Below are 14987 nucleotides of genomic sequence, written 5' to 3'. Positions count from 1 at the left end.
AAGTGTCAAATAACTTCTTTGATTCGTGTGTATTGTTTATGGAAACGAATTCATGATAGTAATTCAAAATCAGTTTGGAGCCTCAGAAATTAAAAAAGGATAAACCTTTTAAGAAAGTAATAGTTACTAAGGTAGTAGAAAGGAAATATATAAGGTAGTATACAAGGAAATGGTAGAAACTACAGATCGTTTTAGGCTATGATAAATTTAGGACCTACCAAACACCTAGGAAAATATAATCTGGTTGTCTAGAATTATACTTCAGAAGTTTGCTATCTTTCATGGACAGACAACAAATTCTTACATCACAAAGATCTTAAAAATATCCATAAGAATTCAATCAATAAAAGATACTGAAACCAAAATATTTTTATGGACTAAACTGTTGTTCACATTTGCCAGATATAATATTGACCTTTTTTAATAATCAGTTTTGAGATCTTTTATTTTTATCTCACCAATATTTTCCTATATGTCTTTCCTTACTCTGTTATATGATCCTTTATAATAAATAGAAGCAAAAAACCAAAACATTTCAGTAAAACCCAACCAACACAATGAAAAAGTCTAACATATATTCAATGTTCCACACTCAGAGTTTTCCTCCTCTTTAGAGGAATTTTGGGAAGAAGGGATAAAGACTTCTCATATCTCTTATTTGAGGCCATATTGGTCATTAAAATTACAGAGAATTTGGCTTTGATGTGTTTTGTTCCATTTATTATCATAGTGTGTATAATGTTTTTCTGGCTCTATTTACTTCCTTTTGCATCAGTTCATATATAAAACTTAAAAAAAACTTTCAAAAAATGTAACCTTGGGAAGTACATATAAACTTCAAGTTATGTGGAATGAAAAAAATGAAAAAAATACAGAAACCTGGCAAAAGAAATCAAATTGGCTCAGAAGAAGTCATATTAACCTCATTATTGTAATGGTTCTTAGGATGCTTTCAGGGAGTCTATAGAGGACAAATGAGTTTATTGCAAAAACTTCATTCAAATTCAAAGAGTAGTTATTTTATCTGTGCAGTTCACAGTTCTTGGCTCTTCTCAATAATTGAAGGCAATTCCAATATACTAGAGGTGGAAAATGCCATCTACATCCAGAGAGAAAGAACTATGGTGACTGAATGTGGAATTAAGCATAGTATTTTCACCTTTTTTGGTTATTTTTTCTTCCATGTTTTTTTCTTTTTTGGCCTGATTTTTCTTACACAACAACATGTTTAAAAGAATTGCATATATTTAACCTATATCAGATTGCTTGCTGTCTTGGGGAGGGAGGAGATAATGAAGAGAGGAAAAAAAATTGGGAACACCAAGTCCTACAAAAATCAATGTTGAAAACTAACTTTACATGTATTTGGAAAAATAAAAGACTATTGAAAGTAAAAAAAAAATATTTCACATATACTTTCTCATTTGATCATCACAATAGCCTTGGGAGGTGGATATAAGAGGTATATATCGATACACATGTCTATATATATACACATATACATACACATACATATATATTATAAATAGATGAGAAAAATGATTCTCAAAAAACTTGCCACGCAACTAATAAGATAGAGATAATAAATATCAAAAGTCAAGATTGAATACAGATCTCTCCTGATGCCAATCATATCAGTACCATTGAGCCAAGTCAGTTGTGGGAATTTTCCTATAAGAAGAGAGCATAGTTCAGTTATTTGTGGTAATTCAGTAAGATTAAAAAGGCAGGAAAATTTGATGTATAAAGGAGTTTAGCTATTCATTCATGTCTTCTTCACAAGTAAGAGTAAAGGAAGAAGGAGTGAAAGAGCTTGAGGAAACAGATGTTGAATTGAAAAGGAAATGGGAAGACTAGAGATTTAAGAGGAAGATGAAGGAGAGATAGCTTTGGTATGTGGGAATGCTAGGTTATCTAAAACAGAAATAGTACTTAGTCTGTACTAGTTTAGGAGAAATAGCAGCAGTAGTTGGTCCAAGTCTGGTTATGACACATCAATGAATCATAACCTTTGAAGAGGAGAGCTCTCAGAAGATTGGATTTTTCTTCTATCAGTTTCATTTGCTGCCTAGAGACTACTGGCCTTTTGGCAATAGTTTATAATAATGTCAGTTGCTCTTGACAGAAATTTCAGATACCTACAGCTTTTGCTATCAGGATTTTGAATAATAATAATCTAGAAGTGGCTTGCCTGAGAAGCGGTGGATTTCCCTTCCTTGGAGATATTCAAGCAAAGGCTGCATAACTTTTTTTTTTTTTTAAAGCTTTTAAAAAAGTCATTGAGTGGATTGTTTTTGTTTTGTTTTGTTTTTTTGTATATGGGTAGTACTTGATAGCTGCTGTGATACCTTTAAAATTTCAAGTTCTGTGGCTGACTTGAAATTGAAACCTACAGAATTATTGAAACTAGGATAAAAATTAAGAAATTTTCAGTCAGGATGATCTGAACTAAGTCCATGTTCTGTCTCTATGGTTTTGCTCAGGAAATTATCTGTCTCTTAGGATATCCTTTCCTAACTTTTCTCCCAATCCTCTTGATTCATTAAAGCCACATCTCCTCAGGAAACCTTTCCCAACAAACTCACTCCATACTAATCTCTCCTTCCTCCAAAAGTTTTTGTAATTTAATATCTTTTCTTCTCAGTTTTGCATTTAATGAGATTATTCGGTTTCGTGTATACAAGGTTTACTTCTCCAGTGAGATTGCTGGTCTAAAGATCCTGTTTGGTTCTATGTTCTCAAGAGCCATATACTATGCTCAGCACATAATGTTTACTGAATGCTTTTTAAATTGAGGTAATTGATAAAAATATTCTATTCTTTCTGAGGAGCAGAGAAGCTAGCTAATGTCAGGAGAGGCAGCATGGTGTAGTAACTCTGAACTTAGAGAAGATAGACCTAGGTATCAGTGCTGTCTCAAAGTTATGTAGTCTCTGAACTTCAGTTTTCTCATCTCGCAATGGGGAAGACGATAACTTTGCAAGGTATCTGGATTGTATAACAGAGAATAAGTCTCAAAGCCAGGAAAAACTGGGTCTGTCTCTGTCCATACATTCCTGTGCGACTCGGGAGTATAAAAGACTATAAATTGCGTGGGCAGAGGGATTTTTTACATCTAGGCATTCTATATACTACTGAAATACCAGCATCTGGTGTCTATCCCCTAATACCTATACAACCTATTTGTAAGGGTCAAATGAGAAAATAATATAGGTTTAAGGAATTTTGCATGTCCTGTATTAATGTCAGTTATTTCCTGCTTTGAGTAAACATACTTTTGGTTTTCAGAGAGGTAGCTTAATGAATCCAGCAATGAGTACTCTCTCTCTCTCTTTTTTTTTTTTTTTAAATAACTTTTTATTGATAGAACTCGTGCCAGGGTAATTTTTTACAACATTATCCCTTGCATTCACTTCTGTTCTGATTTTTCCCCTCCCTCCCTCCAGCTCCTCCCCCAGATGGCAAGTAATCCTTTACATGTTGAATAGGTTACAGTATATCCTGATACAATATACGTGTGCAGAACCGAACAGTTTTCTTGTCAGCAATGAGTACTCTCAAAGGACGTGATTTTTAATGGGGGCAAATCAATCAATACTATGTCCTGAAAGTCCACTATTGTGTATGGCTGAACACAAAGCATTACAGAGTTTCTATTCAGAAGATATGGATCCTTTTTTTAGGAGCTTAAGTTTAACAATGAGAAGATTAAAAGCAGCTCCTAGAAACAAAGTGACAAAACTAAACATGTACTCACATACACACTAGGTCAGCATACACAACACAAATATATCTACATATGAATACATTTCCTCCTCCCCTGTCAACTTAATTTATTTGTTTCTGAACTTGAACGGGCTAAATCCATCTCACCACTCTCAACTCCTAATTCCTAACTTCCTAAAATAGGTAAACTTTATATGAATTGAAGCAGGTTTGAACTTAAGACTTAAAACTTAATGAAGTCCTAGTATTTCAAAATTTGACCTCTACTTCTAATCTCCTATGGCTTTTGGCTAAACTGTTGGAAGACATACTGAGTAGTGATGAATTTGATAGATGATACAGGAGGGAACTGAGCCTGATATTTCTAAAATTTGATCTAGCACTTAAAATACAATTCCTAAAAATAGGGTTATTCCTAGAAATCACTGGAAGGCCAACAACCTTCAATTTGATAGTATCTGACTTTTATACTCTTAGTTATTTTGGTTGTCATTTGTATTTTATGTTATCAAACTTTGAATAATGAATAATCTATTACCATGAGGTATTTAGCACATAAGTAGAAGGCTTCCTGACTGATTATTTGTTGAAGCCACATATTGATATTCTAAGATAAGAAAGAACCTAAGTCAAAGAAACTTAACAACCTATTTTCCTCAATGGCCATTTCCTTTCTTAATGGAACCAATCAGGAAACTGAAGCCAAATTGCATTAAGTGAGTTGATCAAGGTCACACAGCCTGTATCAGAGGTTGCATTTGCCTCAGGTTGTCTGACTCTAGAGTTAATGATCTTTTAATTCCCTTTCAGGACATTAATATCAATGCCTTTCACCTCATCAAAGGTTCATTTCCATTCAGAAACACAAAGCACATATTTCTTTTAACAATCCTTGAAGCTCTGATGCAGAGGGGTCAAAGTCACATGAAAGCATTTTAACAAGATTATCTCAGACATCTGAAGGGATAAGTCCCCCAAAGTACAAAGTCCTAGATGATCATATCAGCTATAGAATCAAACTGTTTTTCCTCAGCAATTCACAAGTTTGGAAAAAGGAACATGATTATCTCATGGCATAGTAGGATGTACCAGTTTTGATATATAGATTCTAGGCTGATTCTCATAAGAACAGCAAATGATGAGAACACAATTCCAGCTGCACTATATGCATGTCTGTTGTCAACTTGTCATGTGCCTATATCTTTGGCCATTCATAGTGAGATGTCAGATTCTACTGAAAGTTGTTGATTGGTGGGTGTGATTGCAGCTGAACATGTTCAAGTTTGCAGTACCCACAGATCCAAAAAGTGTTTGCTATGTAATTCCCAGCCTTTGTGTTCAGTGGTACAATCTCTCCTCCCCCCTCCCCCCCAAACCTGAAATTATGATAATGAATCAGTCTGTGTCTTGAATGTTCCAGATCAGTGACTCTGTCCCTTTAGGGAGGCTTCACTCTATCATGATAAATCTCAGTGTAAATTCTCAGTATATTTATGTTTCAGTCTTTGCTGAGAAAAAAGGAGGTTTTTTTAAAGTGCTGATTTGAAAATGTGTATAATGGTGGAATGAACAGATTGTATTAGCAAAGGAAATAACTACTTAAACTTCTCATGTAAAATACTTCCATAGAGAAATGAGGGTAGAGGTGGGGAGGGGAATTGACCTGAAAAAATGAAAGTGATGATATGTAGAAAGAAAAAAAACCCCAAACTGTGACTGGAAATATGAGATCCTGCCATGTGTATCTTGATAAGAGAAGTGAAGCCAATATAATAAGTGCCCTGAAGTTCAAACACCAAAAGGGCTCAGAAACATTGGAGTGGCTAATATTAAAAATTACAAAGAGAAATCACAAAACAAATTAAATGAAGCTAGACAAGAGTGAGACATGTCACGCTGTGCATCCAAATGATAAATAGTCCTGAAATTGACATCTATTCTGTAGATATGATAAATGCATTAGATTTGTGAATAAATGATTTGTAATATTTAACAAGAAGGAAGGAGCACCCCAAAGCTCTGAAATGTAAGAAAAAAATTAGGCAGGAATGATTTCATAGAATTTTATCTGAAAAAGGATAAAGAGAAATCAAGATGGAGAGGCCTTTATAGTAAAATATTTTAAGTAAAATAATTATGATTGGCAGAGAAGCATTATTCCTTCTCCCTTATTAGAGTATAAACTACTTGAGAGCAGGGACTATTTTTTTATACTTCTTTGTATATCCAGAGCTAAGTATAGTGCCTGGAACATAATAAGTGCTTAATAGTTGACTGACTGATGCTGTTAGGTCCATTTCATTAGAGCAGAAGAGATTCAGGTATAAGCTTTGTAACAAACCCTATGTCTGTAGTCTTCACATCAGTTTAGACAAATACAGAAAGATTCAAAATCAGAAGGCCAGTCACTAAAGTTTATGGGCATTGGTTATTGGTTACATCAGGGATCCTAAGAAATACCTGGGAAATCCCCACAGGATTAATAACAAAGAACAGAAGGTCTTTTCAGGGAAATGTTGGAACTTTCTCAACTTGACCTTCTTTGGATAAATATAATTTTAATCTAATTTTATCCCAACTATAGGGAATCCCAAAATTTAAATAGTTACCTTGAAGTTTGAGGATATGAACAATGTGAATTAAAGATTAGAATGGGACCACAAAAGATGAATCCATTCAGTGTGCCTCTGATAACATTCCCTTTAGAACAAAGGGAGTATTTAAGAGGTATTTAGCATTTCAGTGAAACTAAGGTAGCAGTCTACAATACCAGTACTGCTTGGGGGATTTTTTTTCTGCTATCTATTAAAAAACAAAAAACAAGCCAAAAAACAACTTATAAAATATATCTGTAGTTAGGAAAAGCCATGGGCAAAGTTTTTAAGTGAATAAAAATGTTTTTAGTACTTCTTACCTCTTTTCATTATTTCTATTAGTTACCTTTTTCCTTTTCCCTCTCTCATCTCCCTTCCTCTGCCCAGGTTATCATCACCTCTGTGCTGTTCTCTGGCTGCCTATAGCACACAACAACCACAGCTACCCCCTTATGTGGGGGATCTGGACAATACCCCACTCTTTGGGTCTTTCCCTCATCTTTCCTCCCCTTCATGTGTACTTGTCCTGGGTTCCATTATCTCAGCCATGAGCTTTCTGCAAAGTGACAGATAACAAATCTGATGAAAACTCATCTGTGTACGCTACATTCTCGTTGTTAATGGTTTAATGTGTTATCCCTCACAGCTAATGCATTCATACTTTAACGGATCTCTGTTTGAATAGTACTAATAATGGTACTGAAACAGATTAGCAACAAGATACTTGTTGGTAGATGGGCCTTATGGTTGCTTAAATTCTACTTTAGGCATAAGGCAATTGTAGAATTTAGAAAAACAAGTAGAATGATATATCCAATCCAGTTGGGAGTCCAGGTGTGAATATTAATCTTTATTTTTCTGTAATCAAGTAAACATGCCAAAATGCATACTGAAAAGAGTTAAATATTGAGCCTCAAATGATTAACAAATTAGTCTTTCTCACTGTGTATATGCATTCTTGTTCTTTACCTTCTGCTTTGTTATTATCAAAATTCACACAAATCTCCCCATAATATTTGTTATTTTCTTTTCACTGCCACCTACCAATGTTTTTCTCTAGAAAACTCAGCATTCTTTACAGACAATTTCAGATTCTCATATTAGGCCTATAAAATAGGCAAGAAATACATTTCCCCTTTCAATAAGGGACACCTGAAGACACCCCAAAGAATCTGTTTTGCGTCAGATCACTGAAAAATCCAGGGAGAAAACTAGCAGCAGGCATGATTAATATGACTCCTTTTAGAGGTGATAATATATTAAAAAAAATACTGCTAGTAATTTCATTAGAAATATGAGTCAAAATATAAAGAATCAGGATACATGATTAAGAAAAATGGACACTGAGAAAATACACAAAGTCTGTTTTGGTGCACATGGCAAACATCTTCTGTCTTTCTCCTATTAGTGCTTTTTCACTTAAGTTGGAAAGAAATGCACAGGAGTGATTTTTTTATATAACCCTGCATTTATTTTTATGAAAGCTCTCCCTTGCCACCTTTAATATACTGCTACTGTAGATCCCTAAGTGAGTATAAAATACAAACATATCAACATACATATATAAGATTTACAACATAAATTAGGTCTGTTCCCTCTTTTGTCACAAGATAAGCCTATCCATGGATGTAAGAAAAAACTGTTATGAATGAGCCCTCCCTCCCTCTTAGGCTACATATAGGTCATACAGAATAGCTTCTCTCCAGAGTAACAGTCTCTCACTTCCAACTATCTTCTGAACATCTTCACCTGTATGTTCTATTGACCCTTCAAATTCATGTCTCTAATTGAATCCATAACCTCCTCATGTAAATCGTCCTTCACCCTAATCTCACTATTTCTTTTTACTATCTTTCCAATTGAACAGTTCTCCTTTTTATCAGTTATTTGTCCCCTGCATCAGATTATGATTTCCTTAAAATTAGGGTTTGTGTTTTATCTCTCTTTGTGCTTCCATAGTTTTATACTAGCTGCTATTTTATATATATTGGTTAGTTTGGAGGAAAATGTCGACATTTCCTTTTTCAGCGAGTCAGGAAAGTCCATGCTCAGTATTAAATAACAATAGGCTTTCTTTCTTAGAAGAGACCCATTGTAGGCAAAAGGATGCTTTATTTTGTATTAATATTTGATAGTTATATCCATGGGTCTATCAGGAGACAATAATTATCTTCCCCATTCCCTGCAGCAGAGTTCATAGACTTGAGTAAGATAGGTCTCAATAGACCCTGAACCAGACTTGGATGATGCCTTAGTACCTGGTAGCTAAGATGAAGAGCAAGCTTCATTTTTTAATACTTTTTTTTTCTATGTGAAGGAAAGCAAGCTGCTGTATTCTGATGACCTTGAAACAGCCTGGAAATTAGTCTGGGTTGTCTGGGGAGGTAATATGATCTTGCTTTCAAAAGTTACTTTTCTTCATGAAGGAGATAAGTATTGGGCTCTGCCCTTGGTGGGGAGCAGTCCTTGAAGCATTAAATCATTAAAAGAGTACAGTACATAGAGGCTGTTACCATATAACTTATGCTACCTTATTAAGTCTAACAAGTTTGAAACCATATGTCTCCTAAGAAAATTGAACATATTTGTTTACAAACATACATAATAAGTGACAAGATGTATAGAAAATAAATTACTCTCTCTGAATTATTTAACCAGTTTTTTTTCCTTCAAACTCTCAAATGAAATGATTATGAAACTCAGGCCAAAATAACATCAAATCAAATGATATCTATTTTTTTTTTTAAAGGATTTAGGTATAAATTTTTACAAGAAAAATAAATTGTTGTATTCCTCCTTTTATTCCCCAATCCCCTTTATTTTAATAGATGTCATTAGTGTGAATGGGCAAGATTATAGAGTTTCCTACTCTTCAAATGTTTCTTCTTATTTATACTTGAATAGAGAATACATGATCACATCTCATAAGAGAAACTATCATGGCTATTTTTACAGCAAAGTAAATACCCTCAAAGGCAAATTTAAAGGAAAAGCAATGTGATAAGGCTTCTGTTAACTGATCTTTCATTGAAGTATATGAAAGCACTTGACAAATCATGTCCGATAGTTTGGTGAGAGGTCAAATTATATTTTCACCTAGCAATACACCAAATCCTTAGCAGTCAAGGTTCTCCCAGTAAATAACTTCTATTCCCTTTCATTTATCCCTAAATCATGGTAGTTGCACATAATGTTATGTAATCAGTTACTGATAAGACCCCAAACTGAATTTTAGGATCATTTGTGCTCCATTTCCATCTCAGCAATTCTCCTACTCTTTGGTCACTCATTTAAGACTCAGCTTTTATATCATTCTAATTTTAAAATCTTTGATGTATGGTCTTTCTATTCAAGGAAATTTGTTGAGATAAGCATTAAGTATTGATACTAATAATCACAACCTAGTTTTGTATTATTTTTTTGAACACTATGAAAAAAACATTTATTATGAAATAAGATAGTTTACCCAACTACCCCATTTGTGAAATTCCCTGTTTTGTAATGTCAAATCCTCTACCTGTGTCATGAATTTTCTTTCTTTCCTACTGTGAAACTTCAATAGCCAGCCCATTAGGCCTTGCCAGTTTACTCTAACAATATTTAATAAAATTAAAGGTACTGGGGAAGAAAATGATGGATAATTCTCAACTAAATTAATTTAATTTGTAAAAATTCATGTCTGTATCCTTTAAATCAATGTCATTTGACATGGTACCATCTTGAGCTTTTAAAGGAGATAATTCTTTATCTTCTAGTTTATTCCCTGTATCTTTCAAACATACCAGGAGAAACTAGAACTTCTGTATCTGAAGGAAAGAAGTTGGAAAGAAAGTTCTGTTTGAGTGATGGACGGTATAGTTAAAGGACTGTCTCTGATTCTTCTAGTCACAATGTATTTCTTAGTCTATGATCCTTTCTAATTAATTAAGATTCACTTAAACCTTTTAGTAAGGCTATAAAAAGACCCATCTAATTTTTTTTAGTTTACCATACTGACTGACAAAGACAATTTCAATTTGGATGTTTGGGCTTTCTGTGATTATATTAGTTGAGGCACAATTGGAACCCAACTTTTATAAGTGGTATTTTCTGTTTATTTTCTGGAAGACTTTTAGACAAAATTATAATCATGACAATTATAATTATGATCATGAGGCTAATAGTTTAGGTTTTCTTACAATTCCTAGTTTAATAATCATTCCTTCACTAAATCCTATCATGATGAGCTCATTATGGTGTGGCGCTTACCTTTGCTTTTCAAAGGCATATTATTAGAAAGGAAGAGTGAGGATAACCTTGGGACAGTAACTTAATTTCTCTGTACCTTGGATTATTCTCTAAGATTATGTAGAAAAGATATATAGAAAAGTGTGTGTGTACACATATGCATATATGTAAATACACATAGACTCCTATAATAAACGTGTGTGTATAGAGTGACTTAATGTATTGGAAAGTTTCTTTAACACTGAAATCACAGGTCCATAAACACTTATAGATATTATTTAACAGAATCCATATTCTAGCGGATCCTATACTATTTTTTAAAGTCTTGAATATGGATATGGTTACAGATTGTATGTTTATAATCTAAAGAATAATCTATCTGAATTTGGAGAGACATTATATAATATATGTGTATATAATATATGTATATATATATATATATATATACACACACATACTTATATTGATTATATGTTATTGAGTAGATCCACTCAAATGGATAAGAGAATAAGGGAATTTGGGTCAACAAGTATCTCTTTCTACATCCATTTTCTTCATTCTATATAAACTCATAGTGTATCATGAACTAGTCTCAGGCAAATGTCCTAAAGAGATACTGCATGTCATTACAATACATATACTACAATTTTCAAAAGCTTCTGTTAACATTATTGTGACTCAAGAATAATAAATCTTTGCCCCTTAACTTGGAAAAAATAATATTATTGTGAAAGAGCTCTTAAGCTTGGATGGCTAATTGTTAATTTTATATAATTTCAAACACAATTTCCAAAGCCAACATCATTTCTTCTGCACCTGTGTAATATATAGTGTTTAAGTGGGTTAAATTTTAACTGCAAAGTAACTATAGTTGATTAATCAAATCAGCAAAAGAACAACTATAAAGGTCACTTAATCATTTTAATTTAAAACTTTTCTTCGACAACAATAAGCATGTCAAAGTATTTCTTGCATTAAGGAAAAGGGGGAAGGAAAAGTAGTAAGCATTTACATAGCTTTTATCATGTGCCAGGCATTGAGCTAAACACTTTAAAAAATATTTTTCATTTGATCTTCACAACAACCCTGAAAAGTAATTACTGTTACATTTTTACAGTTGAGGAAACAGAGGAAAATTAAGGGGCTTGCCCAGGATCATTCCTCTAGTAAATGTCTGAGGATGAAATTAAAATCAAATCTTCACTCTAGGATCAGCAGTCATTTATTGGGTCATTCAAATGACTGAAAATTAGGCTTAGAAAAAAATAATAAATTGGGGTTTGAGAGTAGGGAAGAATTATTTCCTCTTATGAAAATACTTGGCATAAGTAAAATAGAGTGACATATATTAAGCTATGAATTTGTAAAAAATTTATTCAGAAATTTTTCAAGAAGAAATATTGTTATTATAGTGAGATCAAAGGAGATAGAGGTAGGTCCAAATGTCTCACAGCCTGTAAGGCCCTGCCAAGTTGAAGGCTGTCTTGAGAGGCTTTCATTAAATATTGTCAGCTTATATCTAGAGAAGACCTTAGTTCCATTACCATTATTTTACAAGTGAGGAAATTTGCACCTAGTTAAATTCAATGATTTGACCAAGTTAATATAAATAATGCGTACTTAAAAAGCTAACATTTGAATACAGATTCTCTAACTCCAAATACTGGAATGACATTACTGTACAGCACATCATACTTGGCTATTGAGGTGAGACTGACTGATTTCATTGATACTTTCTTGAAGATGATATAAGCAGTCTATTTAAGGAAGGCTCAATGAACGCTGCTAGTGTTGCTTAGACAAAATCTGTTCTGGAGATTTACAAAGAAGACTATGAGATGAAAGAATGGAGGAGGAGCTGGATGAAACATTGGCAGGGCTAGGCAGATTAGAGACCCTGGGCACATTCGTAATGTGTAAACATGTATACTGTTGTCTTCCAGATTTTATATTTGTTGTTTTCTATAGTATATAATTTGGTGGTAATGGTGGTAGTGAGGGGTAGGAGTGTGTGTGTGTGTGTGTGTGTGTGTGTATTTCATGCTGCTTTTTTTCTGAGAACTAGTATGTAGTTCAGGATAAAGGGAGGACTTGTGTTGAAAATCATGCACATGGCTGGCTTTGATTTGCCTTCCTCCCTGCTTTTTAAATATTTTGTTACAAGAAATGGCTTGCTGGACAGGGGAGGAGGAAGGAACATATTCAGATATGAAGATGATGTAAAAACAAAATATATCAATAAATATTTTTCTAAATATTATATTTCAATTAATAGCTTCTGCTGTGTCCTTGACAGTCTTCTCAATGCCACTCCCTAACTCTGAATGTGTCTTCCTCTATGTATCTTGATAATTCTGACCCTTACTATATAAAAGTTGTTATACTTGTATGGACAAGCAGATTTCTTTTGGAAGAAATTTGGTTAATATGGTTAGAATAAAAATAGAAAAGTGCAAGAGCAAAATTCTGAATGAAACCTCATAGATCATGTCAAAGAAAAACAGGTAATGCATTAAAGACTAGAAAAGTGGAAGAATTTCTATACTAGTGAAATATCAAGACAGTTAATAATTCTCTGACACTGACTAGGAATGGATGTCTTACAGGAGCGGGATAAAGCTCTAGCACAATTAGGTACTTTAAAAGCAGAACAGAACAGAAAACTTCCTAACTATTCAAAAGTTGATGCAGTTATTAAACATGAAAATTGATTATTATTTTTATTCTGGATGGTTTAGCTGGAGATATAGATTTCTATTTACATAAATGTCTAACCATAAGAAAGGAATGCCTGGTATTTATGCACTAAAATAATTTACTATTAATAATTACTTTATAATCAGAGTGGTGAAAAAAAGTGTTTTGGATTTGTCCACTGTGTACAAGATGATCATGAAACCCAGAAGAGACAGAGGATTATAAATGATAACTCACATTCCTATAACATTTTAAGGTATAAAAAATGCTTTTGCTACATGAGGATGATGTGAGAGAGGTAGCATGAGTGTTTGTTATCCTCATGTTATAGATGAGGAAATTGAGATTCAGGGAGGACACAGTGACTTAAACATAATAAAAAATTTAGCAGGTGGCAGAAATATGTATTTATAGTTTCTTACTTCCCAGTCCATGCTCACCAGATGTTAGCAGAAGGCTCAGGTATTGAAATGAAGGGAGATAGTCAGGACTAGAAGGAATAAGGGAGAAAAGGTTGAATATCATTTGTAGTAGAAATGTTGTATGTGCATATAGATGGAGTACTTGTGTATACAGACACTATTTCTTAGGATCTATTTCCATTATAATAACTAGAAATTATTTAATAATAACTGACATATGGAGAGTGGTTTCTTACTACAAAGCATTTTAAATCCTTTATAAAGTGCTTTGTAATGCCCTAGTCATTACAGAAGATTCTGACTACTTTCTATAAAAAGTTAGTGCTAAATTCATTCTTTTGGATGACTCAATGAGGTTTTAAGTCAGTAGTTAAAGGAAGAACAACAGATTGTTTGACTATAAAAAAAACTAACTAAAAGGTATACACAATTTTTAGTAAGATTAGTAAAAATGTGTTATTAAGTCATTGTAAGAACATGCTAGTCAAGTACACAAGAAACATGAATTTTTTCATGATTTCTAGTACTTCTCTAAGTGATTTACTGAAGATCAGACAACATGCCAAGGACAGAGTCAAAAACAGAAGCCATATCTCCTGATTGTCTGCTATGTGCCAAATTCAGTAGCCCATGTTGTCCTTTATTTTCTGCACCTCACTTAAATGGTTCCATATAAAACATCAAGTCCAAGAAGATGAACATCAAAATATTGCCATAGCAATATTATCCTTTCTTTGATACATTGTATAGAAGATGATAAAGAAATGCAATTAGGGATTTCTGCACTGCCATGTTATTCTGCCTTTGTAAGATATTTTGTGATCAAGGCCCTACAATTTCACAGCTAATAGTATCAAGTCAGAACAAAGTTAAAAACTATTCTCCAACCTATAGGATGACATGTGAGTTTGAAGAGATTTTGACCTTCAGAGTTGCTGATGACTCACACTTGGCAAGAAAACCTAGTTCTTCCCAGCCTGCAAAGTTTTTCAACCCCAGAAGCATCTATAGCAATAGAATGTGATGTCATTGAATATATACTTTACTCATTCTCATTTTTTAGTTTTCTTGATGCCTTCCTAATTCTTTATACCTTTGCCTTTATGGAACTTTTTTCCATGACTACTTCAGAAGCAGCTTTTTACAATTTCACCAATGAATTTTTTTTTTTTTTTTGTGTGTGTGTGAATGTTACAAGTATCAGGGAAACATTTAATTTTATAATTTTGTCACAATCTTTATAAAGATGATATTATTCTTTGGCTTCCTTATAATGATTAATCATTATTTTAGTTAATGATTTCATTTTAATTAATCATTC

The 14987-nt window shown here is 33.2% G+C and overlaps 1 protein-coding gene across 4 annotated transcripts in view; it reads right to left on the bottom strand.

The window, feature by feature from the left end:
* Window positions 1–14987, bottom strand: part of PACRG (parkin coregulated) — a 610416-nt gene that overhangs the window by 210627 nt on the left and 384802 nt on the right. Inside the window, exon 5 of one of the 4 annotated variants that reach the window (XM_051998082.1) lies at window positions 13685–13734. The exons of the other annotated variants lie outside the window; for them this stretch is intronic. Coding sequence (XP_051854042.1) covers window positions 13703–13734 — 32 coding nt within the window. The 3' untranslated portion in view covers window positions 13685–13702. The remainder of the gene's footprint in view (window positions 1–13684; window positions 13735–14987) is intronic. 4 annotated transcript variants of the gene reach the window in all.

Source organism: Antechinus flavipes, chromosome 4 (assembly GCF_016432865.1).
Source record: "Antechinus flavipes isolate AdamAnt ecotype Samford, QLD, Australia chromosome 4, AdamAnt_v2, whole genome shotgun sequence".
Lineage (NCBI taxonomy): Eukaryota > Metazoa > Chordata > Mammalia > Dasyuromorphia > Dasyuridae > Antechinus > Antechinus flavipes.
Note: the sequence above shows the minus strand (reverse complement) of the source record. Positions and strands in the feature narration are given on the sequence as shown.